We start from the raw sequence: 16,348 nt of genomic DNA, 5'->3' as shown, positions 1-16,348 counted from the left end.
GACCCCTAGCATGGGAACCTCCATATGCCGCAGGAGCGGCCCAAGAAATGGCAAAAAGAAAAAAAAGAAAAGTCATTAAAACTTGTTTTCCTTTTTTTAGCTATTTCTTGGGCCACTCCCGCGGCATATGGAGGTTCCCAGGCTAGGGGTCTAATCGGAGCTGTAGCTGCCGGCCTACACCAGAGCCACAGCAACACGGGATCCGAGCCGCGTCTGCTACCTACACCGCAGCTCACGGCAACGCGGGATCCTTAACCCACTGAGCAAGGGCAGGGACCGAACCCGCAACTTCATGGTTCCTAGTCGGATTCGTTAACCACTGCGCCACGACGGGAACTCCTTAATGACTTTTCAAGCACTTAATCAAAAATACAGTCTTTGTAACTTGGCTTTCAAAGCCCTGTGGAGTCCATTCTTTCTCCAGCTCTATGTGCCATTGTCCCTCATGATTGCTTTTTCCAGCCACATGGACCTTTCTTAGTTCCTTCCCTTCCAATTTTTTTGGATTGGCTGCTTATTCATAATTTCGTGTTCCCAGCCTAGCAGAAAGCCTGGCACATAGTAGATGGTGAATAAATACAGATGAATGGATGCATGAGTCATTGACTGACTGGATGTTACTGAGCCTTCATTTCCCATGTATAAATTGTACACTAGTACCCACCAGTGGTGATTGAAGATTCAGTGAGAATATGTGTGATAGATATTCCCTTTCCTTCTGCTGATTTTCCTTTGCTTACCCAGGATAATATAGTGGATTGTTCTTCAAGCTGTTTTCTGGTCAGTTATTGTCTCTGTTACTATTCGTTGTGGCTGGTGTTTATAATTCATTTCATTTATTGAAAATTTATACTGCATTAGTGTATGGATAATAGAAGAAAAGGTGTATACCCACTGATAGATGATTACAAGTTTCTTCCTTAGAGTTAGGTTTGGCTCCATGTGAAAAGAGACTAAAAATCACAGTGATGTAAACGAGTTAGAACTACTTATTTCTCTTTAACATAAAAGTCAGAAACGAGGCACTCCAGGTCTTTTATGGCAGTTCTGACCCACAGGTCCTCAAGGACCCAGATCCCCTTTAGCCTGCTCTTCTACTACCCTGGACTCTGGCCCTTATTTGGTTTAAGATGGTGGCCAGTCATCCGTTATTCCAGGATGCAGAATGGATGTGCCACTTGTCCTTTTAGAAAGTTTTCTGGAAGTCGTACAACTGAATTTTGTCCTGTGTCTCCTCGAAGGGAAGGGAGGCAGGGAAGTGTAGTATTCATCCTATGGGACTCTGTACTTAACCTAAAAACTTAAATGTTCTAGTTGAATGGAAAATGGCAAGAGTGGATGTAGAATATAGGTCTTTGCAAAGAACACATCAGATTAATATGTTAACATATTTAACATTATGTAGTATATAGTAATTAATATTAAAAGGTTAACAATTTGTTATTTATTATCATAACAAATGGTAGGGTGAAGCCACCTGAGATCTTCAGATAACATTGGTTGTCATTTTGGAGGTATGATTGAGTAAACATTTAAAAAATGAAAAAATTGTAAGTTCCCCTGTGATGCAGTGGGGTAAGGATCCAGGATCCTGTGTTGCTGCAGCTGTGGTGTGGGTTGCGACTGCTGCGACTGCTGCACGGTTTGATCCCTGGCCTGGGAACTTCCGCATGCCGTGGGTGTGGCAAAAAAAGAAAAGAAAAGAAAAGAAAAAAATGGCCTAGTTGATAAGTACATTACATGTAGAAAATTAAATCTGATCTTTTACAGGGATTTTGAACTCACCATTTTAAAAATACGTAGTGACATTTTTGCAGTGGCTGTACTCATCACAAGGAAATCTGACCAGTAGTCTAGAGAGCAGATATTCTTGATTCCCTTCCCCTTCCCTCTGTCCCATTTGCTTGTAAATCAGTTTATAAGACTTTTTCTGAAGTATCTAAACTGATGAGGCATGTAGCTCGAGAATTTTTCAGGAAACTTGAACTGTGAGAAATGTTTCTGAAACATGATTTGAACTCACTTCCTTGCCATCTTTTACCACAGGCTTTTTATCTTTTAATACTCAGAGTAGTTTGGCACAGAGTAGCCAATTAGCATACCCTAAGTAAAATATTTTATTCTGTAATAATCATCCTGGAGTTCACGGATTTGTAAGAGATAAGATGAGGTTTGAGTTGATTTTCTGTGCAGAAAGGAAAAATCATTTGTGTCAAGAAAAAAAAAATCGTAACAAAATTGGGAACCTAAAAATAATCTTTCAAGATGTTAAATTTTTTTATCAGTAAGATGAAGTTTTTAAACCAGCTTTTCCATTAAGTGATTTTGTGAAGAGTAGGAGTAAGCTTTTGATAGGATCCAGTTTAGCATAAAGAATGTGGAAGGATTTTGAAGTTGTCAGGGTTGAAATTGTTGGCCTATTAAAAAGTTAATCTAATTTGGCCCAAAAAGTAAATGCCTTAAGAAAAAAACACATCCTCTTACTGTTGTTACAGTGAAAAAAGAAAACAACAAAAAGCAATGTTGAACTCAAATTTGCACAATATTTGTCAGAAGTTTTTTCTCCATTACTAGTTTCTTAAATACTTAGTTACCTGCCTCCTTTTCCTTTGAGATGTGAGTTCCTTGAGATTAGGGGCCTATCTCATTAAGTAGGAAATATAAAACAGTGCCATATGGTGCTCTTAACTTATATTTCAGTATTTTTATAATATAATAGTCATGGGCCAGTATTTTTTACCCTTTTCCTTTGCCTAGACTGTAAAATACAATGAATGTGGAGGAGTGCACAAACCTATAGTCCTACTTCTTGCCTAAGTTTTACTGCTCCCTTCCTGTGACACTTAGTAAGCACTAGTCTGGTTACTGGAGTATAAAGCCAAGCTTCTGCCAGTCTCTTTAGAGGTGGGACACTTAGTAACTGAATGGGGGAAATCTCCAGATGCCAGCCTGAATCCCTCCAGTAGGGGAAGGTTGTCAGTAGCTCTTTTTTTCACTTTCTGGCTTCACAAAGATATCTTTCAACTACCCTAAATATCCATGATAATATTGTCTTTATTTTAAACTTCACTATGAATAATAACATTCATAAAGTAGATTCTGTTCAGTCTTTTAATAGATGTTGAAATGATTCACAGGAAGATTAAGTAACTTGCTCAGGGTCAAACAGTTAGGTTTGTTAGTGGGCAGCTCAGTTAGATTAGTTTGGCAACAAAGCCTGTCTTCTCATTCGTTGCACTGTTACAGTATTTCTCCTAGGTAAAAATCTCTGTAGATTATTATTCTTAGAAATCTAAGAAGTGTGCACTCAGGGAATTTAAGTAGCTTGCCTAAGGACACAGCTAATAAATAATGGAATCAATTTGAACTCCAGGTAGGCTGTTTCCTAAGCCTGGAGTTGGAGCTGCCATTCAGTACCCTGGTTCTGTGTGCCGTCAACGTCTGCATGTAAGCTGCTCTACTCATTCTGCTGCCCCTTCCTGTCTCTCGTGTTCACATGATAAAAATACGTGACTCTTCTCCCCATTGTCTGTTAAAAATTTGCCACTCTAGTACAGTATTGTGACAGAATTTATTTTGATGAAATTATTTATATAGGTGGAAGAAATTGAAAGGAAACAAAATGTGTATAACACAGCCCCTGCCTTCAAGGAGCTTGCTTTCTTATTGGGAAAAACCTAAGTATGGAAGTTGACCTAGGATAAGAAAACAAGATGTACCTGCTTAACTCTTAAGTTGGTGAACTTAATACACTGGATACTTTGGAGCAAGTTAAAATTGTCTATATAAAAAGAGATTTTTGAGGGCTTTTGTGGGGGGAGGGGAACCTTAACAGTAGGACATAGGATATTGTTACTATAGTGGTTTCATTTGCAGGTGCTTCAGATATCAAGGTGATATTTTTTATTTGACCATGTGGTGATAGTTAACATCATTTTTGTGTGTCAAAATAGTCTTCAATTTGGCTTAAAACCATTTATGTATTTTAAAATAACTATGTGAGTCGTTGGCATATTTTAATATGTTGGTGCAGTTATGTTAGGGTGACAGGTTTTTTCATAAATTGATAGTTAATAGTTTGTGTTCTTAAACTCTGGCATTCTTATGTTATTTGCATCATGCTAGGTTTTTTTTTTTTTCTTCTTCTTCTTATGCTTTGATAAGTAAACTGACTTAAACATGTGAGGTAACATTAGCCCTAAAATACCTATTTAAAAATAACTTGTTTGGGAATGTTACCACAGTAAATAGTTTGTTCCTTGTTACCTAAACTTTTCACAATCATTATAGGTAACTTGTCTTTTAAGATTATTTTTACAGTCTAGTATTAAAGGTTGTAAAGATCTTGGGAGAGTGTGTGCATACAGTCAATGGAAACAAAATAGACTAGAAAGAGCATGTGTTTGTAATTAGGCACAACTTTACTAATTTGCCTGAGTTTGGATATAATACTTAATTTCTAAGTCAGTTTTATCCTCTATACGATGGGAATGTAGCAAGATCATTGTGAATATTAAATGAGAACATATAACACTTAGCACATCACAAACCTAAGTTCAAGACTTAGGTTTATTAATTAAAATGCTGGTTGATAGAAGAACAGAGATTGAAGAGCAGCCATGGTATTTTCTTTTTAATTTTTTGGTTGGGGAATATCCCCATCCTTAAAAGTAAACAGAGAAAGGGAGAGTAAAGAGAGAAACAGAAAGCCAACAATAAATTAGTTGTTTTTGATACTTATTTGTAGCTTTGGGATAATTTTATACAGAGGGAGACAATTTGTTTGCTTTGCGTTACCCTGTGCCTTTTCGAATTACAGATAATTTACTACCAAGGGCTTGAAACAATAGTTTTATGAAGCTGTTTAACAGATTTTAAGGCTTTATTCCATATCCAGATAGGAGGATAGAATTATTTCATTTCATTGTGAAATTCGAATGATCGATAGAATTTTAGAATTAGGATTTCTGAAATATGAAATTTTTTTTCTCTGAAAGTATGACTTGATTTATTAAATTCAACAACTTAGAAGTTGTTAGTAGACCTTAAATTTCTTTTGTTTAAACTTCTTTGCATTCTTGAAAACAGCATTCATCTAGTAGGTTAAAAAATGATCTTGGTAAAATAATAAAAAGAAAACCTTAGGTTCATGGTGTTTATATTCTCATGAACTACTTCTTCATCTCTGGTTCTCTTTCATGGGTTTACTGCAGATGTTCTTACTGAAACTGTCACTTTAGGGTTAAACATTTGCTGTATTGTAACATACGAAAGCAGTTAAGCTGTTTGGAATTGTTTACTTGCTGAAACCAGTGTTAGTCAGCAGAGGCAGTACACCAGATTTCCTTGTGGCTTTTAGTGGAAAATGTTAAAAGCGCACTCATTTTTCAGTTATAGAATTTTTTTAGTTTGATCTGGATTAGTCACAGAACTGGCATGAACCTTCTAATTGTGAAGGCTGTCCAAATGCACTATTTTTTTCTCCTGCTAGAGGAAGTTACATCCCGAGCAGTAGCTCAGCTCTCTGGTAAGTGTAACATGTGAGCATTACTAGGCATTTCATCCTGCAGTTCTGCAGTCTTTGCTCTTCAGACTGTTGCTCAGTTGGAATGCTTCTGTGGGGCCGATCCTGGGCTCCTCGATTTTTCAAGGATCTACTCATTTGGTGGTGTCTGTGGCGTTTTGCAAGATCATCTGAGGAACAGGAAAGCATCTAAAACTGACTGAAAAGGATAACTGTAGCGGTTTTCACGGTGGAAGGAAACTATATTGGCACAGAGGCAGATGACTGAATAAAGTAGTTGGCTCAAAGAAGATGCACAGTCTGCTGTTTTTTTCTCTGAATGAAGACTATTTAATGGAAGCTGTATTCATGTGGAGATCAAAGAAAACACTGGAGTGATAAACTACTGGGGTCCCCCCCTCCCCTTTTCTTTAATGAAAAGCCTGAAGCAGTAATTTGAGCTCAAATGCCTTCTAATTCCTTCGCAGCCTGCCTGTTCCATTAGGATTCTCCGCTAACACGGTTTTTGCTGGGTGCCTGTGCCCTTTTACTGGAGCACCACAGACAACTGCCTGATGGAGGAGGAATGAACGCTGCGCCTCGCTTGTACTGTCCATGGGAATAAAGCTAACTGTGTTTCTTCTCTTACATGGGATATCTGGATTAATCAAGCCGTATTCCAGCACCAAGAGTCCTATTGTCTCTTGTGGTCTGACTCATCGCATGTAAATGTACTGCAGCTTTGCTATTAATGCAGACTGTTGTCTTTTTTCTTTCTCAAACACAGTAAGAATTGTCAACCTCTGAGCAACATTTTAAGAATTTGTGTTGAGCTCTTGGATGTATTTTTTTCTGGATAGTATCTGCATCAAACCATTGAAACTGAAGAAATGAAGATAAATTAGAAGTGGAAACAGAATAGTGAGATTTTATTTTTTATTTTCGATTATAAGCAAGGCAGCTACTGGTAACTATATGACCTTGCAGGCAAGAGTGATCATCTCTGCCACAGCAGTTGTTTCTCATCTTACTCTGCAGTGTGTGGCATTGTTATCCAATGATCAAGTCAATTTCTGTGAAACAGAAAATGACTATTTTGGTAGGGGGAAATATTTTTAAATGAGCTTGTACTGCACTGCTTTAGTTGTTGACATGTTGATGTGAAATTTCTTTTAAGTATTATAGCAACCCAACCAAAAAAAAATAGAATTTTGTTGTTTTTAGGAAGTTAAAAGTTATGTAGGTATAATTTTAAACTTCACTTTTTCCGATGGTACTTATTAACTTTAAAAAACCAGCTTCGCTGTTCAGAGAATGATTCAGAGTGTTGTACAGAAGAGGAGGAGGAAAAACTACTTGTGCTCTTCCAACTGTGACTTTTATCACATAGCTTAGAATTCAGTTTTTTAAAAGAGCGAATGAGTCGAGTGTGTATTGTTGTTTTGGAGGAGGTAGAAGATGAGCCTCCTGCATTCATTTCTAAATTGCCACAGGAAAATAAATCCCTACATTCTTCACCTTCAGGAAATGTATTGGTAAGATACGAGAGTTTATGTATTTACTGTATTCTACTGAACTAGTAGGGTAAATTTTACTTTTTAAGAATGAACATTTCCTCTAGTTTCATAAAGAATCCAAATGAAAGCCATATAAGTGTGTGAATATGATGCAATATTACGTGTGTATAAATGCACACATTTCTGATTTTCACTTTTTGAGATGTTTAGATATCACTTCAGACTTTGTCTCTTAATCTCTTAAAAAGACTTTTAAAAATAATTTGAGAATAGTAGTTATAGCAACCATGTTTCTGTTTTCACTTTGTGGTTTTAAAAACTGATGTAACAAGAATGAGGAAATGTATGTTATAGGAAAGGTTGACTACTGCCAGCAATACTGAGGCACAGCCTTTTAGAAAGTAACGGATTTTATGTACTTATATGCACAGCTGTAATAGGAAAAGGAATCAGACCTCATCTTTAACCTTAATTTGAATACTGTTGTTTAATTGGTATAATAACATACCTTATTAGAGAGGCTATGTCATTGATGAAGAAATTTTTGTGTTTAGACAGGCACTTGTCTGCCTCTTCGTGTTATTCAGGTATACAGTAATTTTTGGTCTTTGAATAGTGTTGATTTTCATCAACTACCAGGTTTTCTTTCTTTGGATTTTTATCTTTATGCATGTAATGCTAACCATGCAAATTACTTTGGTGCCCTAAACAGAACTTTGCAAGGAGGCCTTCTTTCTTGGGCTTCCACATGGACTGATAACTGCATGTCTGACAAGTTGTGTCCCACAAGTAGATATTGAGATGTCTCACTTGTATTTGAAAGAGACATCCTTTTTGTCAGATACATAAGTAAAAGGCCTGCACTCGTAAAATAAAATCTGATTATACTTATTATACTACCTAATTTTGGTCATGTTGAATTGATTTTTTTTTAATTAGGCCTTCTTTTATTTCCAAGGAAGAATCCTATGCTTTCATGCAGTTTGACTTCATGAAACTAGATTCATGTCAAAAGCCAAGTGATCATTATTATGATACAGAAGAAAAAATTTAGTTTTTTCTTGTGGTGTGATTAATGTTTTTATTACTCTCTTGTATTTTAGCCATCACTGGTGCAAGCTATATTTAATGGAGATCCTGATGAAGTTCGAGCACTAATATTTAAGAAAGAAGATGTTAACTTTCAGGTAAAACAATTTCACTGATACCAGCCTTGAAATCTACTTTAAAAAAAGCTCTTTCCTAGAGTTATGATTTTTGTTAAAAGACATAACAGTTCTATAATGGCTGTTTTAAACAAGGGTAGAAGTGACTTGAAGCAAAAAAGAAGGGACTGAACATAAATATTCAGGGTAATGGCTAAAACACAGGAAAACTAGAAGTTAGTCGGCATTTTATTCCTCCAGCTTTTTTTACTTTGAAAATTTTCACAGAAGAGTTGGAAAAAGTACTCTGAATACCCATAGATCCAGCATTGATAACATTCGACACATTCTTTGCTTTCTCTTCCATATTTATACAGATTATATTTATACCACACATATATTTTTTCTTTCTTTTGCTGAATCCCATTTAAAAATAAGTTAAAGACATCATGAGACTTCACTCTTAAATATTTGTGTGCATTCGAGATGAGGGTTCTTTTTTGTGAACTTGAAATAAGAGACATGTCTGTTTGTAATATATCTAGCTTGATTATGAAATCAAATTTGCTTTCTGTAAATAATCATGCTAAACATTATACGTGAAGACTTATCTGTTGGGTCTTGTAGTAAATAAAGACATAGTATTTGAAAATTCTCCAAACTTTTAAAGATACAGTGGATTTAACATTCAGGACTGACATGAGGGATAATTTTAGAGAGTGGATAATATCCTTTGTATATGGTTCTCCAGTGGCCAGACTTTCCTTAATTTACCAAATTAATTATAAGATCAAATTTATTGATACATATTTTTTATTGGAAGTAAATGTTTTCAGTACCTTTTTCATACATAATTCATTTCTCTGAATGATGGAGGGTGGGGAGAGGTCATGATTCATAAGATCCCTATAGCAACTGCAAAACAGATGACCTGGAATTGATTGGTTGTTTTTAAGAAAGCCATGCCCTTGCAAGCTAATCACCAGCTCTCATCTTTCCCCTGTTCTCTCAGCAGTACTCCTGTGACCACTTGATGTTAAATAGAGTATTTATCATATTTTTAAGGGTTGAATAATATGAATAGATTTGGATCTTTAGCTAAAATGGTTCATTCTAACATTGGGTAGTAATAAAAATGCTATCATTATTTACATTTTTTTTTCCTTAAACCTTCCTAAGTGAATTGTGTTTAAGTTTATATCTATTGGAAATGAGCACCTCATTCAAGATTTCTTTTCAATGGAGTATTGGTCACTTTACCTAATTTGGGTATCCTGGAGTCTGCTTTTCCTAAGACAGAAAATAATTATAGAAATAGAGACTTAGGAAAAGGAGAAAAATACTTTTAATATAGTTTAATGTTTAACTCTACTTTTTTGGGTTGTTTTTGGTTTGCTTTAAGCAGAATTAACAAATCTCATCTCATAATGCTACTTACTATGGTGTTTTGTTTTTTGTTTTTTTTTTTTTAATTTTAATGAGTGGGAGTAGTGGTGACAGGTTTTTTTTTTTTCATTTTTTTTTATTACTCAAATGAATTTATCACATCTGTAGTTGTATAATGATCATAACAATCTGATTTCACAGGATTTCCATCCCACAGCCCAAGCTCATCCCCCCACCCCCCAAACTGTCTCCTCTGGAGACCATAAGTTTTACAATGTCTGTGAATCAGCATCTGTTCTGCAAAGAAGTTCAGTCTGTCCTTTTCTCAGATTCCACATGTCAGTGAAAGCATTTGATGTTGGTGTCTCATTGTATGGCTGACTTCACTTAGCATGATAGTTTCTAGGTCCATCCATGTTGCTAAAAATGCTGGTATTTCGTTCTTTTTGATGGCTGAGTAGTATTCCATTGTGTATATGTACCACATCTTCTGGATCCACTCCTCTGTCAATGGACATTTAGGTTGTTTCCATGTCTTGGCTATTGTAAATAGAGCTGCAATGAACATTGGAGTGCATGTGTCTTTGCGAGTCTGGATAGATGCCCAGGAGTGGGATTGCTGGATCAAATGGTAGTTCTGTGTTTAGTTTTCTGAGGAATCTCCATACTGCTTTCCACAGTGGTTGCACCAATTTACAATCCCACGAACAGTGTGATAGGGTTCCTTTTTCTCCACACCCTCTCCAGCACTTATTGTTTGTAGACTTGGATGATGGCCATTCTGGCTGGTGTAAGGTGCTTACCATGGTTAATTCCTCTGTCATTACACAGTCTCATTATAGCCAGCTGCTTTTCTGCTATAACAGTCATATTATCTTACATTTTAAAAAATTTATTCAAAAATCATGTTTGAACATCAGTTTATTCTGCTGTGATGTCCTTGGGAGCTATTGTGTATGCGTAACCAGTGTGTGACCCTACCCCCCAACTTTTATGACTTTTATTCTCTACTTTTCTATTTACAAATTCTTTGCTTACTTTTAAAACATCATTTCTTCACATCTCCTAGCTTATTCTCTTACTCTGAAACTTAGGGCAGATCTAAAAGCTTGATTAGTACTTGAAATCAGTGGACCTTTCTTGAAGGTGACTTTAATGATTCATGTTTTTTTGACAAAATATTTTTATGGTTACTTTTAGGCCTATTGTGATTCTTAGTAGTTGAGAGTATTGTCGTAAGATTTGTTCATTCTTTGGCTATTCTAATTTAGTGTGGCTTTTTTTTTTTTCCTTCCTATTTTTGTTCTCCATGATAGGGATTGCATAGAGTTTTAAGAGGCAGGTATGTATGTTTGTGTGCAGGTGTGTGTAATAAAACTTATACTGTTTTATAATATAAAATTCATTCACTCTTGATAGGTAATAAAATATTTTTAAGCTTTATGTCAGTGTGACAGTGGTATCTTTCTAAAATTATTTAAATGAGTATTCAAGAAAATATCTGACTTTTTGAAACAAGTTTTTTTAAAGTTATACATTTTCAGAATGGCTATAAGAGTTCAGATTTGTTTCTGTACTGTTAAATAAGCATCATTATTATTTTATTTATTTTTTTATTACTCCAATGAATTTATCACATCTGTAGTTATATAATGATCGTCACAATCCAGTTTCACAGGATTTCCATCCCACAACCCAAGCACATCCCCTCACCCCCCAAACTGTCTCCTCCGGAGACCGTAAGTTTTTCAATGAGGTTAGCTTCTTCAGTCATAGTCTCAGGTTTTGAATACCGTGACCCTACTAAATAGCACCTAATTGATTTTTTTTATAGGCTAATTTAAGGTATTATGCATTTATATTATTTGGTCTTTTATTGGAGCTAGTTGAGATGACTTCACTAGAGAATACTGGAGTTTTATATTTAGAGACTTTGGGCCGCAAGTAATTAAGTACATGAGTAAATATAGGTTTATTGTAAATTAATCCAGAACAAGGGGGTTGAGGGTGGTTAAGGTGGTAATATCAGAGCTCTGGTCTGGCTTCTCTGTGAGACTCTTGTTCTTCTCTTGGTAAAGAGATGACCATTGCATCCTGTACTTAAGACAGACCACCAGAGAAGGTGAACCTCCCCCTGTACATTTCCTTTTTTTTTTAATGGAGCAAAAACATCTTTTCCAGCATCTCCACAAAACTGCCCCTGAGGTTTCCTTGGTTACAAGGCCACCCTAAACCAATCTACCAACAGATGTAGAATGGGATTACCTCTCTTGCTTATTTAGATCATTGTTCTCTTTTCACCTAGTTGGTCTGCCAGAGTGAGAAGAGACTCATCACCATTCCATATCTGGGGAAAATCATTTTCAGGAAGGAATAAAGGGGAAATAGTTGTTGGGATAGGTAACCTAATAGAAGAAGATTTTTGATTGCCTAAAAATAATTGAAATAGCACACTTTTGGAAAAATAAGTCACTAGGATGTGGAAGAAGCACTATAAATCAAAAAGGTGAAACAGTCAGAAAAAATTTCAGGAAGATTCATATATGTAGTAGCAGCTGGAATAGAAGTTGAAAGACCTAAGTGCTTTTGTCTACTTATCCTTATTAGCTAGCTATGCTTTGTGAACAAATCTGTTCAACTTATTAGGACTTAGTTTTCTTTTGTTGCAAGATGTGTGGGCTTACATTAATGGCCTTCACGATGTTTTCACATCCCAAATTTGGGATGCTCTACAAATTCCCAGTGACCTTGAATAATCTCCTGCTTTTGCCCAGAAGGTTTCATTTATATTTCCAAATTTATGTGGCCAAAATAATAATAATAATTAAATGTCTTCCCCTAGAATTTACCAGAACTTAATGCCATGTTTTGGATTCCAAATAATATAATTTGAAATATTAATAGCACATTTCAGAGGAAAGATTTGATTTTGTAAGAAAATTTTCTGCAAGTAGAAATTTTTTTTTCAGTCCAGAGTGATAGAAGTTGGTGTTAATTATAGACTTTTATTTCAGAGACAGTGATATGACTAAACCTTTTAATGTTACTTGTTTTAACTCTCACAACTATCTTATGAAGTTGGTATGTTAACATTTCTATTCAACCAATAGGTGACAGAATTAAAACTCAGAAAGTGTATAGCAGAACATGAATTTGAAAATATGTAGACTTGATAGAAACTGGGGAAATAAAAAAGTAAATTGGAAAGAAATATTTTTCTTTTGTCAAATAGTGCCATAAAGTAATAATGGTTTAAAAATAGAATTTTCCCCCTAAAAGTTACGTCTACATTTTGTTGACTCCTGACCTTTATAGTGCAGATGTAATTCTAATTTTCAAGTGCTGTTAAATTTTAAGATTGCAAATGAGTGAATAAACAAGCCTCCTTTAGTGCCCCCCTCCCCTTTTGACTGGATAAAAATGTCATTAAGAGTTCTCTGGTGGCTTAGCAGTTAAGGACTTGGACTTTTCACTGCTGTGGCTTGTTTTCACTACTGTGGCTTGGATTTTGATCCCTGGCCTGGGAACTTTTGCATGCTGCAGGTGTTCCCCCCCCCCAAAGAATGTCATTTAAAGTAGTATCAAACTAGGGGTGATTATAATACAACCAAAACTGTTTTTAGTATTCAAAACAGGGAAAGTCTTAGATTTTGACTTCTGGGACTACGACCCTTTTTAAACTCGAAAGAGTTTATTTAAGAGCTAGTTAGTAGATCTTGCCTATATCATATAAACTTGATAATTTTGAAAATGTTACTTTGTATATTTTATACAAGTTTCTGAATGGTTTCTGAATTTAGATATACTTCTTCATTCAAAATATTTTGGGATTGATTTTGCCAAAGTAATCTTCAAAATTATTAACGTCTTTTAAGCTTTCAAAAATATCTTTTGGGATCCATTGAAATGATGATGCTTTTACTTTGTCAGATGAAGTGTTTGACAGATATATACATGTATGTGTATATATATGTGTATGTACATCCTACAAGCAAATCATTCTTTTTCATTATTGTTGCAAGAGGATAGTTGGCAGTTAACACAAAGTAGTCAACTCTCAGTTCACACAGGTTGCCTGAAATCTGTCCACCCTCATTCTTCACAGTGTTCTCTAGTCTTTTCTGGAAATTAGCAGGAAGTGCTCTAATCTTTAATAAATCTTTCTTGTGATCACACTTTGCGTCTACTGGCTGTCAATATTCCAAGCTGCTGATGTGCCTAAAGAGGTTCTTACAGTTACTTGAGTTTATGTGCAGTCTGTCCTCAAATACACGGTCTTCTGTAGCTAGTCACAGAAATTCTTATTGGAGCCCACAAACCTTTAGCCCCATCTACTCCACCCAATTCTCAGCTGACTTCCATGGTGTGAAAGGGAGAAGAAATGGAGAAGAACCAGCTTAGCTTCCACCCAGGAGAGGGCTGCCCTGTTGTTTCTTCATTCCTGGAAACAGTACCTCCCCTCTGCTCTCGCCATTGCTTCTGCATGTCAACCAAGGATTTTTATAATTTCTTCACCAGTGTTGAGGTTCCCCCCACTAGCCACAAATGAGCATACGTCCCATGTCATTATGACTAAACGACTATTATGGTGGTCCTGAAACAAAAGAGGTTTTGGCCAATGAAACTAACTGTTTTTTCAGCTAGCACCTGACAGTAACTTACTTTTGTATTCCATTCATTGTTTTTTATTTACCATAAATGTTTCTCCATTTTTTTTCTTTTTAAAAATTTTTCTTTTAAGGGCCACACCTACAGCATATGTAAGTTCCTAGGCTAGGGGTTGAATCAGAGGTGTAGCTGTGGCCTACACCACAGCCACAGCAACACTGCATCCAAGTCATATCCACAACCTATGCCACAGCTTGCAGCAGTGCCAGATCTTTAACCCACCAAACAAGGCCAGGGACCGAACCTGCATCCTCATGGATACTAGGTGAGTTTGTAACCTGCTGAGCCACAACAGGAATTCCTCCATTTTCCTTTCTTCATCCCCAATATATTTGGGGAATCAGTCCATACCAGCTAGAGAGAGCTTCCTTATTTTTCTTTATAGTCTTGTAGTTTTGCACTCATATGTCAGTTTATTTAAACTATCCCCCTCTTGGAGGGCATTTGGGTTTTTTTTTTTTTTAAGTCTTGCTAATTGGTAATAAATGATGGGCAAGTAAAAATTTTTGAATATTTGTGTTTATTATGAATTATTTTAAATATATTATCAACTTCCGAAATAGACTAAATGTCCTCTAAGTTCTTTATTTGAAGCAGTTTTAGTGCATGTATATATATATATATATATATATATGTGGTGGTGGGTAAATAATGATAATGATAGTTATATAGTACAGCAAAAATGTCATAGATTATGTACTGTATATCAGATTGAGCTGAAATTACTAATTGGCCTGAAAGGTCTCAGGTAGCACCCCAGCCTGTTTTTACTGCATGTAATTGACATGCAGTAAATTGCATGTATTTAAAGTGTATGATTTTATAAGTTTCGACATATGTGTACACCTATGAAACCATCACGACGGTCAAGATCATTAACATTCCCAAAAGATTCCATTTGCCTCCGACCTCGGATCTGCTTTGTGTCACTGTAAGTTAACTTGAATTTTCCAGAACTTTATATAAATGGAGTTATATAACATATCCTCCTTTTGGCTAACTCTTTTCACCCAGCATAATTATTTCGACATTTATTCATGTAGTGGCGTGTATAAATAGTTCATCACTTTCTGTTGCTTAGTATACCATTGTATCGATATACACAGTTTATCCACTCACTTGTTGATAGAGTTTGAGTTGTTTTTCTTTTTTCATCTATTGCATATAAAACTATTGTGAAGATATGTCTATAGGTCTTTGTATGATCATATGCTTTCCTTTCTTTTGGGTAAATATCTAGTGGTGGAATGGCTGGACTATATGATACATATATGTTTTAACTTTTTTAAGAAACTACCAACTATTTCTAAATTGATTGTACTATATACATTCCCACCAACAGGTTATGAGAATTCTAGTTTTTTCTGCATCCTACCAATATTTGGTATGATCAGTCTTTTTTTTTTTTTTTTTGTCTTTTCTAGGGCCGCACTTGAGGCATATGGAGGTTCCCAGGCTAGGGGTCTAATGGGAGCTGTAGCCGCCGGCCTATGCCACAGCCACAGCAACACAGCAACGCGGGATCCGAGCTGCATCTGCAACCTACACCACAGCTCACGGCACCACAGAATCCTTAACCCACTGAGCAAGGCCAGAGATCAAACCCGCAACCTCATGGTTCCTAGTCGGATTCATTAACCACTGAGCCACAATGGGAATGCCGTGATCAGTCTTTTCTAATCTTAAACATTCTAAAGATGAGTATCTCACTGTCATTTTAGTTTCCATTTCTGAGAAAACTGGTGACTTTGAGCATCTTTTCATTGCTTCTTGGCCATCTTCATCTCCTTGATGAAATGCCTTTTCAAATGTTTTTGCCAGTTTTCATTGGACTGTTTTCTTACTCTTGAGTTTTTTGTTTTGGTTTTTTTGTTTGTTTGGCCATGCCTCTGGTATGTGGAATTTCCTGGGCCAGAGATTAAACCTGCACTGCAGTTGCAACCTGTGCCATAGCTGTGACAACACTGGATCCTTAACCCTCTGTACCATGAGGAAATACCCTCTTACTCTTGAGTTTTGAGAGTTCTTTATATGTTCTGGACACAAGTCCTCAATCTGTGGCTATGTTTTCAATCTCATAAGGGGAGCAGAGTTTTGGGGAGCAGAAGTTTAAAACGTTGACGATGTCC

General features: G+C 36.0%; 1 protein-coding gene across 18 annotated transcripts in view; it reads left to right on the top strand.

Moving 5' to 3' along the window:
• ANKRD28 (ankyrin repeat domain 28) overlaps nucleotides 1–16,348 on the top strand; it is a 216,253-nt gene that overhangs the window by 74,338 nt on the left and 125,567 nt on the right. For 7 of the 18 annotated variants that reach the window (XM_021068209.2, XM_084986547.1, XM_084986540.1 and 4 more), the window contains exon 2: nucleotides 8,124–8,207. In XM_021068209.2, coding sequence (XP_020923868.1) covers nucleotides 8,194–8,207 — 14 coding nt within the window. In that variant the 5' untranslated portion in view covers nucleotides 8,124–8,193. 18 annotated transcript variants of the gene reach the window in all.

This window comes from Sus scrofa, chromosome 13 (assembly GCF_054392235.1).
Source record: "Sus scrofa isolate SSC_HxYL_T2T_F1_AM1 chromosome 13, Sscrofa_HxYL_maternal_Yorkshire_Landrace_v2.0, whole genome shotgun sequence".
Taxonomy (NCBI): domain Eukaryota; kingdom Metazoa; phylum Chordata; class Mammalia; order Artiodactyla; family Suidae; genus Sus; species Sus scrofa.
This window is presented reverse-complemented; position numbering and strand designations above follow the sequence as displayed.